Source organism: Gymnodraco acuticeps, unplaced genomic scaffold (assembly GCF_902827175.1).
Source record: "Gymnodraco acuticeps unplaced genomic scaffold, fGymAcu1.1, whole genome shotgun sequence".
NCBI classification, from domain to species: domain Eukaryota; kingdom Metazoa; phylum Chordata; class Actinopteri; order Perciformes; family Bathydraconidae; genus Gymnodraco; species Gymnodraco acuticeps.
In genome coordinates this window covers 1-13,086 of record NW_022991926.1, presented here as the reverse complement: position 1 = coordinate 13,086, position 13,086 = coordinate 1, and the positions used below count along the sequence as shown (strand labels likewise).

Genomic DNA, 13,086 nt, shown 5'->3' with positions numbered 1-13,086 from the left:
AGCAGTTGGCGGTTTTAAAACACATCCATGGGCGAGATAACAAGAAATGCAATATTCATGCTAGAAACAAGAGGGCAGTCCAGGACAAAGAAAAAATGTCCATAGGAAATTGAAGAACAAAAACCAACAAGATAAAAGTTACAGGATTAACATTATTGATCATTCATCCCACACCTTCATCCTCACCCAGACCTCTTAAGTGTCTCATCACTGGAGCCCAGGCCTTATCAAACACTCTCCCCCTTCCTGCATTCTAGAATCAAAGTTTCTCCAGGTAGAGGATCTCACCCAACTCCCTCAGCCACATCTCGAACGAAGGCACAGCATCAGACTTCCATAACCTCAAAATAAGTTTTTTAGCCAAAACAGTACCCAAAAACACTGGCCATTTGTCACTGCCATAGTTCAGATCAGTGTCACTCGTGGACCCCAGAATGGCCACAAGGGGATCAGGCTTCAATTGCTTGTCAAATGCTTTTGAATAAAAATCAAATACAGAAGTCCAGAATGAGTGGAGGTTGGGGCATGTCCCGAATTGGTGTGTAAGGGTGCCAGGTTGATTTTTACATTTGTTACATAATGCTGATACGCTGGAATACATCTTGTTTACTTTAACTTTTGAGTAGTGCAATCTATGTACAACTTTAAATTGTATCAGATTTAATCTAACATTTACTGAGCACCGGTGAATATTCCTAAAACATGTTTCCCAACATTCCTCAGTGATCGGCATACCCAATTCTGTCTCCCACTCAGTTCTATACTTTTCTGTGCTGACTACTTCCTGACTAAGAAGTGTCTGGTATAGGGTTGACACTGCTCCTCTACATCCTGGTCTAACATTAATTATCTCTTCAAGTGCCCGATGCTGTGGTATATCTGCAAATGTAGCTATATGAGACCTCATAAAGCTCCGGATCTGCAGATATCGAAAAAAGTGTGAGGCTGGGAGATTGTATTTGTTCCTCAATTGTTCGAAGGACATCAAGAGGCCCCCCTGGTACAAGTCCTTCAAGCACTCCACTCCCTTCTCCTTCCAGCGAGCAAACGTGGAATCCACGCTGGCCGGTTTAAAGGCGTGGTTGCCACAGATTGGGCTGTCTATGTACATAGTTGGGGCTTTCAAGTATGTTTTAATTTGTTTCCATATTTTAAGAGAATTGTGTACCAGAAAGTTCCCTGCATATAGTAATTTATTAGTCTTAACTGGACTATTCAGTAGGGCTGGGAGAGAAGTTCCGAGACAGGCCGCCCGCTCCATAGAAAGCCAGGCTGGAGTGTCCTCCTCAGTGCCCTCAGTAAGGGTACCACTTCTCCAGAAAGCCAGAATGTTTAAATGTGCTGCCCAGTAATAACATCTAACATTTGGTAGAGCAAACCCTCCCTCATATTTAGCTTTACAAAAGTGTTTCTTGCCGATACGCACCGCTTTATATTGCCAGATGAAGGCGGTTAGAATAGTCTAATTTCTTAAAATAGCTTTGCGGTATACATGATGGGATTGACTGGAAGAGATATGTAAAACGTGGGAGAACCACCATCTTAACTGCGTTTACTCTCCCACCCAGTGACAGAGGGAGAGTTTTCCAGAAGTCTATGTTCTGCTTAAGCTGGGTTATTTTCAGTTTCCAGTTCTCCTCAAGTAACCGTTCGGGTTTTCTGGTGACTGTCACCCCCAGGTAAGTGAACCTGTCCTCGGCTATCTTAAAGGGCACAGATTTCAGTGTGGAGCTGTTCTGGTTCAAGTACACTGGCATTAATTCACTCTTATCCCAGTTTATTTGAAACCCCGAGAAGGAGCCAAAATGGTTAAACAGCTCCATAATTGAGGGCATAGATTCCTGTGGTTTTGAGACATATAGCAAAATGTCATCCGCATATAATGACAGTTGATGATTCTGCCCTTTAATGGAGACAGGTGATATTCCGGGATGCCGCCGTATACTTGTGGCTAGTGGCTCTATGGCTAAAGCAAATAAAAAAGGTGAGAGGGGATCTCCCTGTCTAGTGCCACGGTATAGTGGGAACTGGGGGGAGATATTCTGGTTAGTGATCACACTAGCTGTGGGATGAGCATACAAAATCCGTATCCAGTCAATGAACATCTTCCCAAAGCCAAATGTCTCTTGAGTCACATCCATATATGGCCACTCGACCTGGTCAAAGGCCTTCTGAGCGTCCACTGAAATCACAACTGTCTCTGTATTGTGCTCAGCATATAGTATGTTAAATAGGCGTCGTAGGTTGAAATAAATATGCCTATTGGGAATAAAGCCTGTTTGATCGGGGTGTACAATCGTCTGGATATAAAGCTTCAATCGGTTAGCTAGAATTTTGCTCATCAACTTTGTTTCATTAGGGATCAGTGACACAGGTCTGTAAGATGAGGCTTCCAGCTCATTCCGGCCCTTTTTCAAGATCAATGAAATATTTGCATTATAGACCGTTTGAGGCAGTCGGCCATTTGACGCTGCATGTTTAAACATACGCAGCAGCAGTGGGGATAGTTCCTTAGAGAAGCACTTGTAAAATTCTATAGTGAATCCGTCAGGGCCAGGTGCCTTATTATTTGGAGATTCACTAATTGCTTTTATTATCTCTTCCATAGAGATGTCTTTGTGTAGATCCGCTATTGCTTCACCGTTGAGATGAGGCAAGTTCAGCTCAGAGAGAAATGACTTAATTGCATCTGTATCCCGATTACCATTGGACTTATACAGATTTGAGTAGAATTCCATGAAACGTGCATTTATTTCTTTAGGGTCAGTGAGGACAGTGCCCATGTCTGATTTTATTCTCAGAATTGCCCGGGAGGCTTGTGCCTGTCTCAACTGTCGTGCCAGCAATTTCTGAGGTTTGTCTCCTAATTCAAATTGCGTCTGTTTAATTCTGTTCATCTGTTTACTAATCTGAGCAGATACAATTGTGTTATATTCATCTCTTTGGGAAACTATAGAGTTTAATGTGTCGGGGTCTCCGGAGGCTCTGTATGAATGTTCTAGCTGAGACACACCTTCATCCAGCTCCACAAACCTCCTTTCTCTTTGTTTTATCCTACCACCTACATAGGATATGATGCTGCCCCTAAGCACTGCTTTAATGGATTCCCATAATACTGAATCATCCACATCACCTATATCGTTTGTAGCTATAATATCAGGCAGCCTGTCCGACATATATTTTAGAAAACGTTTCTCTTTTAAAATGGTGTTATCGAATCTCCAGGTGTGTTCGCTTTTATGGTTGTTAAATCTGATATCGAGTGACATGGGAGCATGATCACTGATCAAGATGTTGTGGTATTGTGTAGTCGCTACACTAGAGATCAGCTTAGAATCCAACAACATGAAGTCAATCCTTGAATAGGATTTATGCACAGGAGAGAAAAAATAATAATCTCTGGCAGTAGGGTTAAGTAGCCTCCAGATATCAACTAAATTTAGGTTATGCATAGTATTTTTTAACTCCTCGCTGGATTTACTGTTTACGGACGACCTTTGGGATTGCTTATCTAGCAAAGAATCCAAGACGCAATTAAAGTCCCCTCCCATTATAATGTTTGTGTTCCCAACATCTGGAATTCCATTCAAAACTGTCTGAAAAAATGCAGGGTCGTCAAAGTTTGGACCATAAACATTAATCAACGTGACGGGGGCAGAGTTGAGTGTGCCTGATACAATTATAAATCTGCCATTTGGATCACTGACTGTACACCTATGTTCAAACGAAACATTTTTCTTAATGATAAAGGCTACCCCTCTAGCTCTGGCACCGTAGTTTGACTGGTATATTCGTGGTCCCCATCCCATACGTAGTTTGTCTTTAGCCGTATTCTTAATGTGTGTCTCTTGAAGATACATAACATCAGCTTTCAAACGTTTCAAGTGTGCCATTATCTTCCCTTTCTTAACTGGGTGATTCAAACCTCTTACATTCCAGCTTACTATCCTTGTGATATCACCATTATTCAATGACATGACACATCCCCATGCTTATGTGATAACTTATTGTGAAAACATGTAACCAATTGTAATGCAAAGAAGAAAAAACACAAACCGCCATTAAATTACAAGAATCTAGTATATGAACTGCCGCTGGTGAACAATACAAACCAAACACTGCGCTGTCCTCCGGGGCCCTCTGCCTCCCTCCTCCCTCCTCCTCCTCCCTCCTCCCTCCTCCCTCCTCCCTCCTCCCTCCTCCCTCCTCCCACTCCCCTCTGAGAACTAACACCCCCAAGTCCAAACTTCCCAAGCTCGTAACATACCATAATAGAACACGTACATGTCCGCTTCCTCCTCACCTGCAGAGAGTAATCAAATGTGTCTCAGCTTTAAAGTTAACTGTCATCGTTGTCCTTAATCCTGGTTAGCTGGTCTAACGTGACACTTGCTTGTCATCCAGAAACTTCTCGGCATCCCTCGGGTTGTTAAAGGTGCGCTTATCTTCGCCGACTGAGACAACGAATGTAGCCGGGTGACGGAACCCGCATCTCACCCCCGCAGACCTGCACCTGGTCCTGATGTTGTCGAACTGCTGCCGTTGTTTCATCACTGCTGGGCCCAGGTCCGGGAAAATAAAGATGCGTGCTCCCTCATGTTGTAAAGGGAACTTATGTGAGGAAAGTCTCAGTATCAGCTCCTTTACTGAGTCATGATGGATGCGGGCGATCAGTTGACGAGGAGGGCCATCTGTTGCTGCTGCCCGTACACGGACCCTGTGTGCGCGGTCAACCTTAACAGGTTTATTGTCAAAGTTATCTTCCCCCAGTAGTGCTGGTATACATTTCGAAACAAAGTCTGTTGGGTTGCCCTTTTCCATGCCTTCTTTAACACCTATTATCCGAATGTTTTGTCGTTGAGAGCGCGAGACGAGGTCGTCCACCCGCCCGTTGAGCGACCTGGCTTCCTCAGCCCATCTTGAGCACTGGTCTTCCAAAGCTTTGATTCGGGTCTCGTGTTCGTTCAGTCCACCTTTGGTAGAAATTACTCTCTGTTCTACCTCGCCCAGTGACTGTTTCAGACCAGCCATTGAGCAACTCAAACTTCGAGTCTACATTTTGATTTAGCTGATTGATAGCTGCCATGATGTCCGTCCTCGTCGGAGCCTCGTCCTGATCGCTGCTAGCATCCAGCCTGGTGCTAGCGCTAGCCTCGTCGCTAGTTTCATCAGCCGTAGTTTGTTTCTCGGCACTTTTGTTCTTTTGCGGTTTCCCCATGTCTCTGTTACGCTTCAACAGCTTATACTGCCGACTTTTGCAGGCCTCTCACGAAGAAATGTATTGTTAAATTATATTTTTTTTTGAGGAGGAAGCGAAGCCTCTCAAAAACGTGACTATTCCATATCCAGCCAAACCGGAAGACTTGAACAGACTTTTTGAGTCCTAGCTATATCGTCTGCAGTTCTAGGGTTAATATTAATCTAATATGATTGTCATCGGTCTAAATTAGATTTCAAATGATTAACTGTGTATGTAATGAAGATCATAGTGTGGGTTGAATCCATTTTCATAACCACTGTCTTTAACTGATTTAAATACGGAAACTGGGCTTATTCATCAGAATTTTGTATGACTTGACTTGCTTGACCTGAGCAATGACTTGACTTGACTTGCTTGACTCTCACCACAGTGACTTGGGACTTGCTTGATACTTGTAGGTCAAGACTTGAGACTTGCTCCTGACTTGCACATGTAGGACTTACTCCCACCTCTGCAACACACTGCGTATGGGTGTATGCCGCGTGCTAGCAGTCCCACGCATCTCTGAAATGTTTTGTGCAATTCACACATTCAGTTGTATGATTCCTTTCAAATGTATCTACCTTTTTATAAAATGAATTATGAAGGTTTAAAGGATTATTATTCACAGGGCTGGGCTGATGAACAATGTCATGGTCAGTCATCATAAATAAAATAAGGCAGGTGCAGAATATTAAATATAAGTATTAGTTGCGGTTAGTTTAAATCGTCTTTGTTACGCGTTGGCCATATATTTTAACTTTAGTTGGTGTTTTTTCCTTTGCTGTAAAACATCAACTACTAGCCCTGTAAACAAATGTCCTCATGCAAATGTGGGCTGAGAGCTGCAGACCTACATCGTCTCTATCAGGCACAGAACGTCATAAATGTGTAAATCAGTCACAGAATTCATATTCTCAGGCCATGCACAGTTTTTTAGTAGGTGTGTTCCACCATTCCATTTGCTCACAGCAGCACACACTGAAACAACAATGTGCTTTTATTTGCATGTCAGAATTGAATATAAAACATAAACATTATAATGTGAAGATCAGTGCCTGCAGATGATCTGGGGGGGTCCGAAAACCAGGCAGTATCTGGTGTGAGGGTTAGGGTAATGTTGTGAATCGAGTGGCCCATGGTGGTGGTGGGGTTATGGTATGGGCAGGTGTATGTTATGGACGACGAACACAGGCCACTCGATTCACAACATTACCCTAACCCTAACCCTACCCCTACCCCTACCCCTACCCCTCACACCAGATACTGCCTGGTTTTCGGACCCCCCAGACCCCCCCAATAAAGCAAAACTGCACGTTTCAGAGTGGCCTTTTATTGTGGCCAGCCTAAGGCACACCTGTGCAATAATCATGCTGTCTAATCAGCATCTTGATATGCCACACCTGTGAGGTGGGATGGATTATCTCGGCAAAGGAGAAGTGCTCACTATCACAGTTTTTTTCAGATTTGTGAACAATATTTGAGAGAAATGGTTATTTTGTGTATATAAAAAATGTTTTAGATCTTTGAGTTCATCTCATGAAAAATGGGAGCAAAAACAAAAGTGTTGCGTTTATATTTTTGTTCAGTGTATATTATTGTGCACATGGTCTTTCAGTTCTGATAATGAAGAGCCATGACCTCACAGCTGTAAATAAAGAGGGTAGAGGTACTGAGCTATGGGCCAATAAGAGCTGTGCATGATATCAGCCTGTTGCTGTGTCTTTAAGAGCATTTGAATCCTTCTCACCCGCATCACTGGCTTTCCCCTCTGCACATTTTCTTGCATTCACTTTTTTTTACTTCTACTTTTTTAAATTGTTCTCATCCTTCTCAAAACCATAATGTCTCTGTTCCTTCTATGTTCTTGTCTTTCTTTCCCCCCCTCTACCCACTCTGATCCTGTCCCCTCTGCTGCAGAAGCTGTGGAGGACTCCACACTAAACTCAAACCCTTTCCTCACTCTCGATGCTGTCCCTGGCGTCCTCTGACGCTGGCAGCCTGTCCTCTAAGACAGGGGTTCCCAAAGTGTGGGCCGCGAGACCCCGAGTGAGGGTTGCGAGATGATTACAAAATACATTTTTATTAATTTTTGTAAACATTTTTTAAAAATTATTAATAATAACGATTGCACAGACATTTTTCAGGGGCGGACTGGCCATCTGTATAATTTCCCCGCAGCGAGGCTCCCCCTTTGACATTCCAATGCAGTGTTTCTCAAACTTTTTTATACCAAGGATCTTAACCAATAAAAAAAAAACGTTTTTGCAGCCCCAACAACAGCCTCTAATCATCAACAGACTTCATGCAATGCTTCATTGGATGCATATATTAGATAATAATCTCTATCTCACTCCTAAAACATCTAAATCTACTTCCAGCATGGATAAATGTTCATACAAGACATCCATTGTTTGTTTTATACGCTTCTTGAAATCCTAAAAAACACATCGTTTTCGGGGGGTGCTAGTGGATCGCCGGAGCTGTTAGATTAACATTAACATGCTTATTGTAGTTCTAAGTGCAATGCCTTACGGCCTGAAGCACCATCCTTGATGGAGCATATGTGTGGGCAGGAAAGGAGTGAGCAGAGAGTAGAGTAGTCGTCGATTATTGTTCTGTTTTCTGTGACTATCTGCCTCACCCTCTCAGACTTTCAGTTGCGCGCTACTAAAGAGACATGTTACCATGGAAACCAAACAATGGTGTAGCTGTATTAAAGTCCGAGTGGAAACAGTCCTGAGTAAATCTGATTTTGTCAGAAATCGGGAGAAATTTGACCCCGGGAGGAAACCGGGAGAGGGCAATGAAATCGGGAGTCTCCCGCGAAAATCGGGAGGGTTGACAAGTATGCCCACAATCAGGCTAAGTTTCTCAAGTGTATTTCCTCAGCCCTTTACTCTCTTATGGCGCATTTCCACCATGGCGCGGAGCGCGGTTTAAGTGTGCGGTGTTGTGCCGGGCCCGTTTTTGGTTGCGTTTCCACTATGCCTAGTTCCGGCCCGGGGCTACTTTTTCACTTTTTTTCTGGCCCGACAAAATCGTGGTTCTATCGGGCCCAAGAAACAGGGCTGAGTTTGCTAGAGAGAGAATCGCTGACAAGGTGGCTACAACTACAACAAGATGAACATATTTGACCGTGATTTAATTGTAATACACGTTTCAAAATGATGCCGAAGTAACAACATACTGATACCGGTTAGTACAAACCATGAATTAATTTAAACTGTGGGTTTTTCTCCGGAACGATGTGAGGGTCTAAGGACAGAGGGTGTTGTTTTCTCATACTGATATTCTGCACAAACTGTGCTGTTGTATTTACTGTAGGGTATTTTTATTATATGTAGCTCTTTGGCTCGACCAAAAATCGTTTAAAAATGTGCTATATAAATAAAACTTGATTTGATTTGTTTTCTGAATGGAGATCGGCTAAGCTAACACTGTATATGCTCCGACCGTCCACACTCACAACATCGGCCTATACAGACATAAATAAACCAGCGACTGTATTCGCCATGACACAGACAGTCTGTGGTTTGTACTTTAACTTTTGTCTAGTTTCTGAACAGATATGAAGAGCTGTGAGCTCTGAGGGCTAACAGCTAACGGCTGTGTTGGTTTTCTTTCACATTTAGCCATGTGCTGAGAGTCCCTTCCTCTGCCCTTCCTCTGCCCTTCCTCTGCTCTTTCTCTGCCCTTCCTCTGCTCTTTCTCTGCCCTTCCTCTGCTCTTCCTCTGCCCTTCCTCTGCCCTTCCTCTGCTCTTCCTCCGGTAGAATCCGTTCCCAAAGTTGCTCTTGGCTGCTCTCTCACTGCTCTACTTTCTGCCCTCATATCTTCTCCCATCTTCCTCCCTCTTCTTCCTCTGTGTGTTGCTGCTGTGGTTATGTGTCAGACTCCTTCTGTGGCCAAGCCCTTACAACACCACTCCGCTCTTCCAGTCTGAGCCCCCTGCTGTAGCTGGTCTCTTCAGAGATACGTTTTATCAGCTTCATTGAGCTGTTACAGGTCCCACTCAGAGATCCCTATTTATACACCTCACTGTTGATCTGTGTTGTACTTTTCTTAATCTCCTGGGGAATAACTTCACTGACATTAAAGCAGACATTTAGGCAAAGCTGAGTTTGATCAGAAACATCAGTGATCTGAAACATACATGGAAAATGTCATGTTTGGCTGAGCCTGGTTTTTAGCCACACCCCTGCATTTTTGACAAGGCAGTGACACTGCATCCCTGTCCCTCATGGCTGAATGACAAGTAGCTATATCCCATACTCACAATCTGAAAATCGGCTTGTAACCTTAAGAATTGTCACTACGAACACATAGTATCTTCAATTAAGTAAACTTTTTCGGGGTTTAATGCAAAGTATTAGGTTTTTATGTGTGTAAACCTCTTCAAAAACGTGTATTCTAGCCATGTACTTGCTAGCATTCTTTTAGTTATGCTCAATTTTGGCTAGAATCGTCACTACCGAAACATATGCTTAAGTTTCGGTAATTGCCATGATGGTTTCGGTCGTGACAAAATGGAATGGTAAGCTGGTAAATCCCATAGTTTTGAAATAAATGTGTTTTAATGTCTGAAAATCAGTGTGTTACTTTAAAGGTCTCCTATTATACTATTGTTAGGCATATATTATAGGTCTCAGATATATAAAAAACATGTTATGAGGTGTTTTGCTCAAAATACCAAACAGATCACCCATTCTAGCCTCATTCCCCTCTCTGGTGCTGGTAAAATGCAAAACACAGTCCTGAACCTTTGTGTCATCTGTCACCTATAAGAAGTAGTCATGCAGTGATACCTAAGATATGCAGATCTTACCACTGACCTTGACCTGTGGTCTTTATAGTGGTGAAATAGATGTTTGCATTATGGTAGTATTTTATATGTCTTTTAACTAACCAGTTCAGAAATCCAATCTGTCCTTTATACAACAGCAAGTAATGGCTTTATGAAAGCATGATGCTGCCTTCAGGGCATCGGGACATTGATCAGTCATCAATGTTGGTGTGTTGGTATGCTGAAGCATAACAACACAGACAAATTGTCAGAATGACATGACGTGTTTTCTTTCAAAAATGGCAATGTGAACCTATGAACCACCAAATAGTTGTTGTTTTTCTACTTGCTTTTGGTGGTGTTGGGAGGAACAGAGCTATTGTGTGTCCATATTTGGATAATGGCAGTTGCATGTATTTTTGCTTCTGCAGGGTTTACAGCCTCCCCAACAGCCCAGCAGCAACAGAACCCTCAGGGCCTTAACGTGGACTTTGACTCCGTGTTTGGCAACAACACTATTGCTAACGACCTGGATTCTACAGGTAAGTGTTGTGCTCCTACATACTCTTATATTCTTTCAATGCCCTTTGTGAGCCACTAGACCTCATGTACTCTACTGCCCCCTGAAGGTTTGGGGACAAAATGGATCATGTTGAGACTATGGGTCCTTCTCAGGTCGATTTATTTTAATTTCCTCGCTCCTCGGTCCTCGGTATCACCGGAAGTTGATTTGTCTGCGCCATCTTGAGTAGCGTCCCATGGCGCTTATTTCTGCTGGAGGAGCGAAGAGCGATAATGGAGGAGTGATAATCGAGGAACCACCAGACCATGAGAGCAGTTTCCCAGCGGAGTGAAGAAAACACATGAACCTCACGAGAGTCACTCCTCAGTTTATACCGTGTTTTGTTACAAATATGTGATATATCTGAACAACAAAGTGGTCAAAAATCATTTTATTCATTTATTGGAAACATTTTCGTGATCGCTTTTTTCGTTTATACATTTTAAGAATGGCGTTTATCTTTTTTGAGAATGAGTTCTTATTTTTATTTAATGTATTTGGGTCTACAACAGATGATACAAATGTTTGTGTCAGTAAATGTGTGCTAACAGAGGCGGGGGTGTGTGTGAAATAACGGGGACAGAGCTGCTGTCAGACGATCAGCTGTGCAGCGTCATCACAAACAGACGTCGCTTCACGTGACGCTCCGGAGGAAAGGACGTCCCATTGCTCTTAAAACTAATTTCCCTGCTTCTCGTGGTTTCCTTGTGTCTCTCCATGCTTCCCTGGTGGGAGGGACTAGAGGCAGGGAAACGACGCAAGTGAGGGACGCAAGGATTCCATTTAATCGACCTGAGAAGAACCCTATAAAATCAAAGTGCTGCACTTTTTTGTCACTTTGTATGGTTTTATGTGGGCAATGGATGTTCAGAGCATATTCCACATTTTTCACTGATCAGGGGCCTCATTTATAAAGGGATATACGCTCAAAAAATGGCGTACGCCAGTTTCTACGCAATGTTTGCGATTTATAAAATACTAACTTGGCGGGAAAACGTGCGGTCCTCCACGCAAACTCTAACCCATGCGTACGCACTAAGCACAAAAACGGGAGAGACGAGAAACTGCGACACTGTTGGAAGAATGGAGAGAAATATATGGAAATAATACCATAAATAAAATGTTACCTCTCATTTATCATATATGAAGAATTCATTTTCAAACATTGATTAAAGCCAATCTTAAAATGATTTAACAAACACCTGTTTGAGACTCCTCAGTGCACACAAACACATAACTTGGAGAAATAAATAAATACGGATATGTTATTTAAAACCACCTTGAATATGTTGTGTTAATGTTATGAAATGTTTTCTCATAAATGATGCGGTTTTGCATTTCTATAGGTTGTACGAGCATGGTTTTATATACTACCATGTTTAATCATGTTTTATGCCGTTTGCTAAGACTTGATAAGTCGCTCGTAAAACACAGGAGGTATGGAAACTAAGAACACCATATGTGGTCAATTGTACAGCTGATATAACACAACACAATAGTTGTATTTCCTTTAACTGGTGGATATAGAGTTGCTGCGGGGGGGGGGGTTGAGACACACAGGCTGCAGTGGAGACGCTGCGCACAGCTGATCGACAGCTGGGACACAAACACATAATTCAGATCCAGTCGTCATGACTCCACTCCGGAGGGATTCCCCGATCACTTTTTACAGTTTCTCATCAAGGGGGGGGTCTCCTGTCCCCGGTACAAACACACTGCCTAAGGAAGGCTATGTGTATTTGTTTTGTCATGAACCTTTTTCGGACCACTTATTTATTTATGTTGGTGACGATCCGACCTCCATGCTCCTACTCTGGTTCAAACTGCATCCACCAAACAATGTGATTTATCTCGACCTCCCCAAAATAACCAAAATCTGACACGGTGTGAGATGTCTTTTTTAGCTGTTCTGTCGTCATTTCCTGCGATCTTCTTCATAAAGTCAGTCAGAATGAATGAATGGGCGTTTCTTTGACTATTTATAGGCAAATATGGGCGTTACGTGAAGCCCGCAAAAGCTGCACCGCATTTCCAGTCGATTGTGATTTATAAAGGGAAACGGCGTAGGAAGTGCTGTACGCACTTTCCTCGCCGGTACGCAATATTTGGTGAATCGGAAAATGTCGGAACATTTCTGTACCTATTTTTGGGATTTCTACTACGAAAGCAACCTTCCCACGTGAATCCTACGCACAGCGTTATAAATGAGGCCCCAGGCCATTTGACTAATTATAAACGTGGCTTGCCCAATTATTCTTAGTTAACATGCTAAGAATTGCATGTGAACATGATATACTGTACAATTAACCCCGACTGATTAAGCAACAGCATTTTACACAAAGGTTAAATGAGAGCTTCCTAATGTCAGAAATACATTTTGTGAGCATAACATTGATTTTATGCTCTACCATAATAACTGGACTGAAAGTGGCACACTTTGGAAATATCTTGCCATCAAAGACAGCGTTGCATATATTTGCACTAACTTTTTATTGAAATA

The 13,086-nt window shown here is 42.7% G+C and overlaps 1 protein-coding gene across 1 annotated transcript in view; it reads left to right on the top strand.

The window, feature by feature from the left end:
* LOC117535705 (phosphatidylinositol-binding clathrin assembly protein-like) overlaps positions 1-10,566 on the top strand; it is a gene marked incomplete at both ends in the record, with an annotated part of 46,885 nt that extends 36,319 nt beyond the window's left edge. The window contains 1 exon segment of the mRNA XM_034200225.1: positions 10,456-10,566. Coding sequence (XP_034056116.1) covers positions 10,456-10,566 — 111 coding nt within the window.
* Between the last annotated feature and the right edge of the window lie 2,520 nt (positions 10,567-13,086).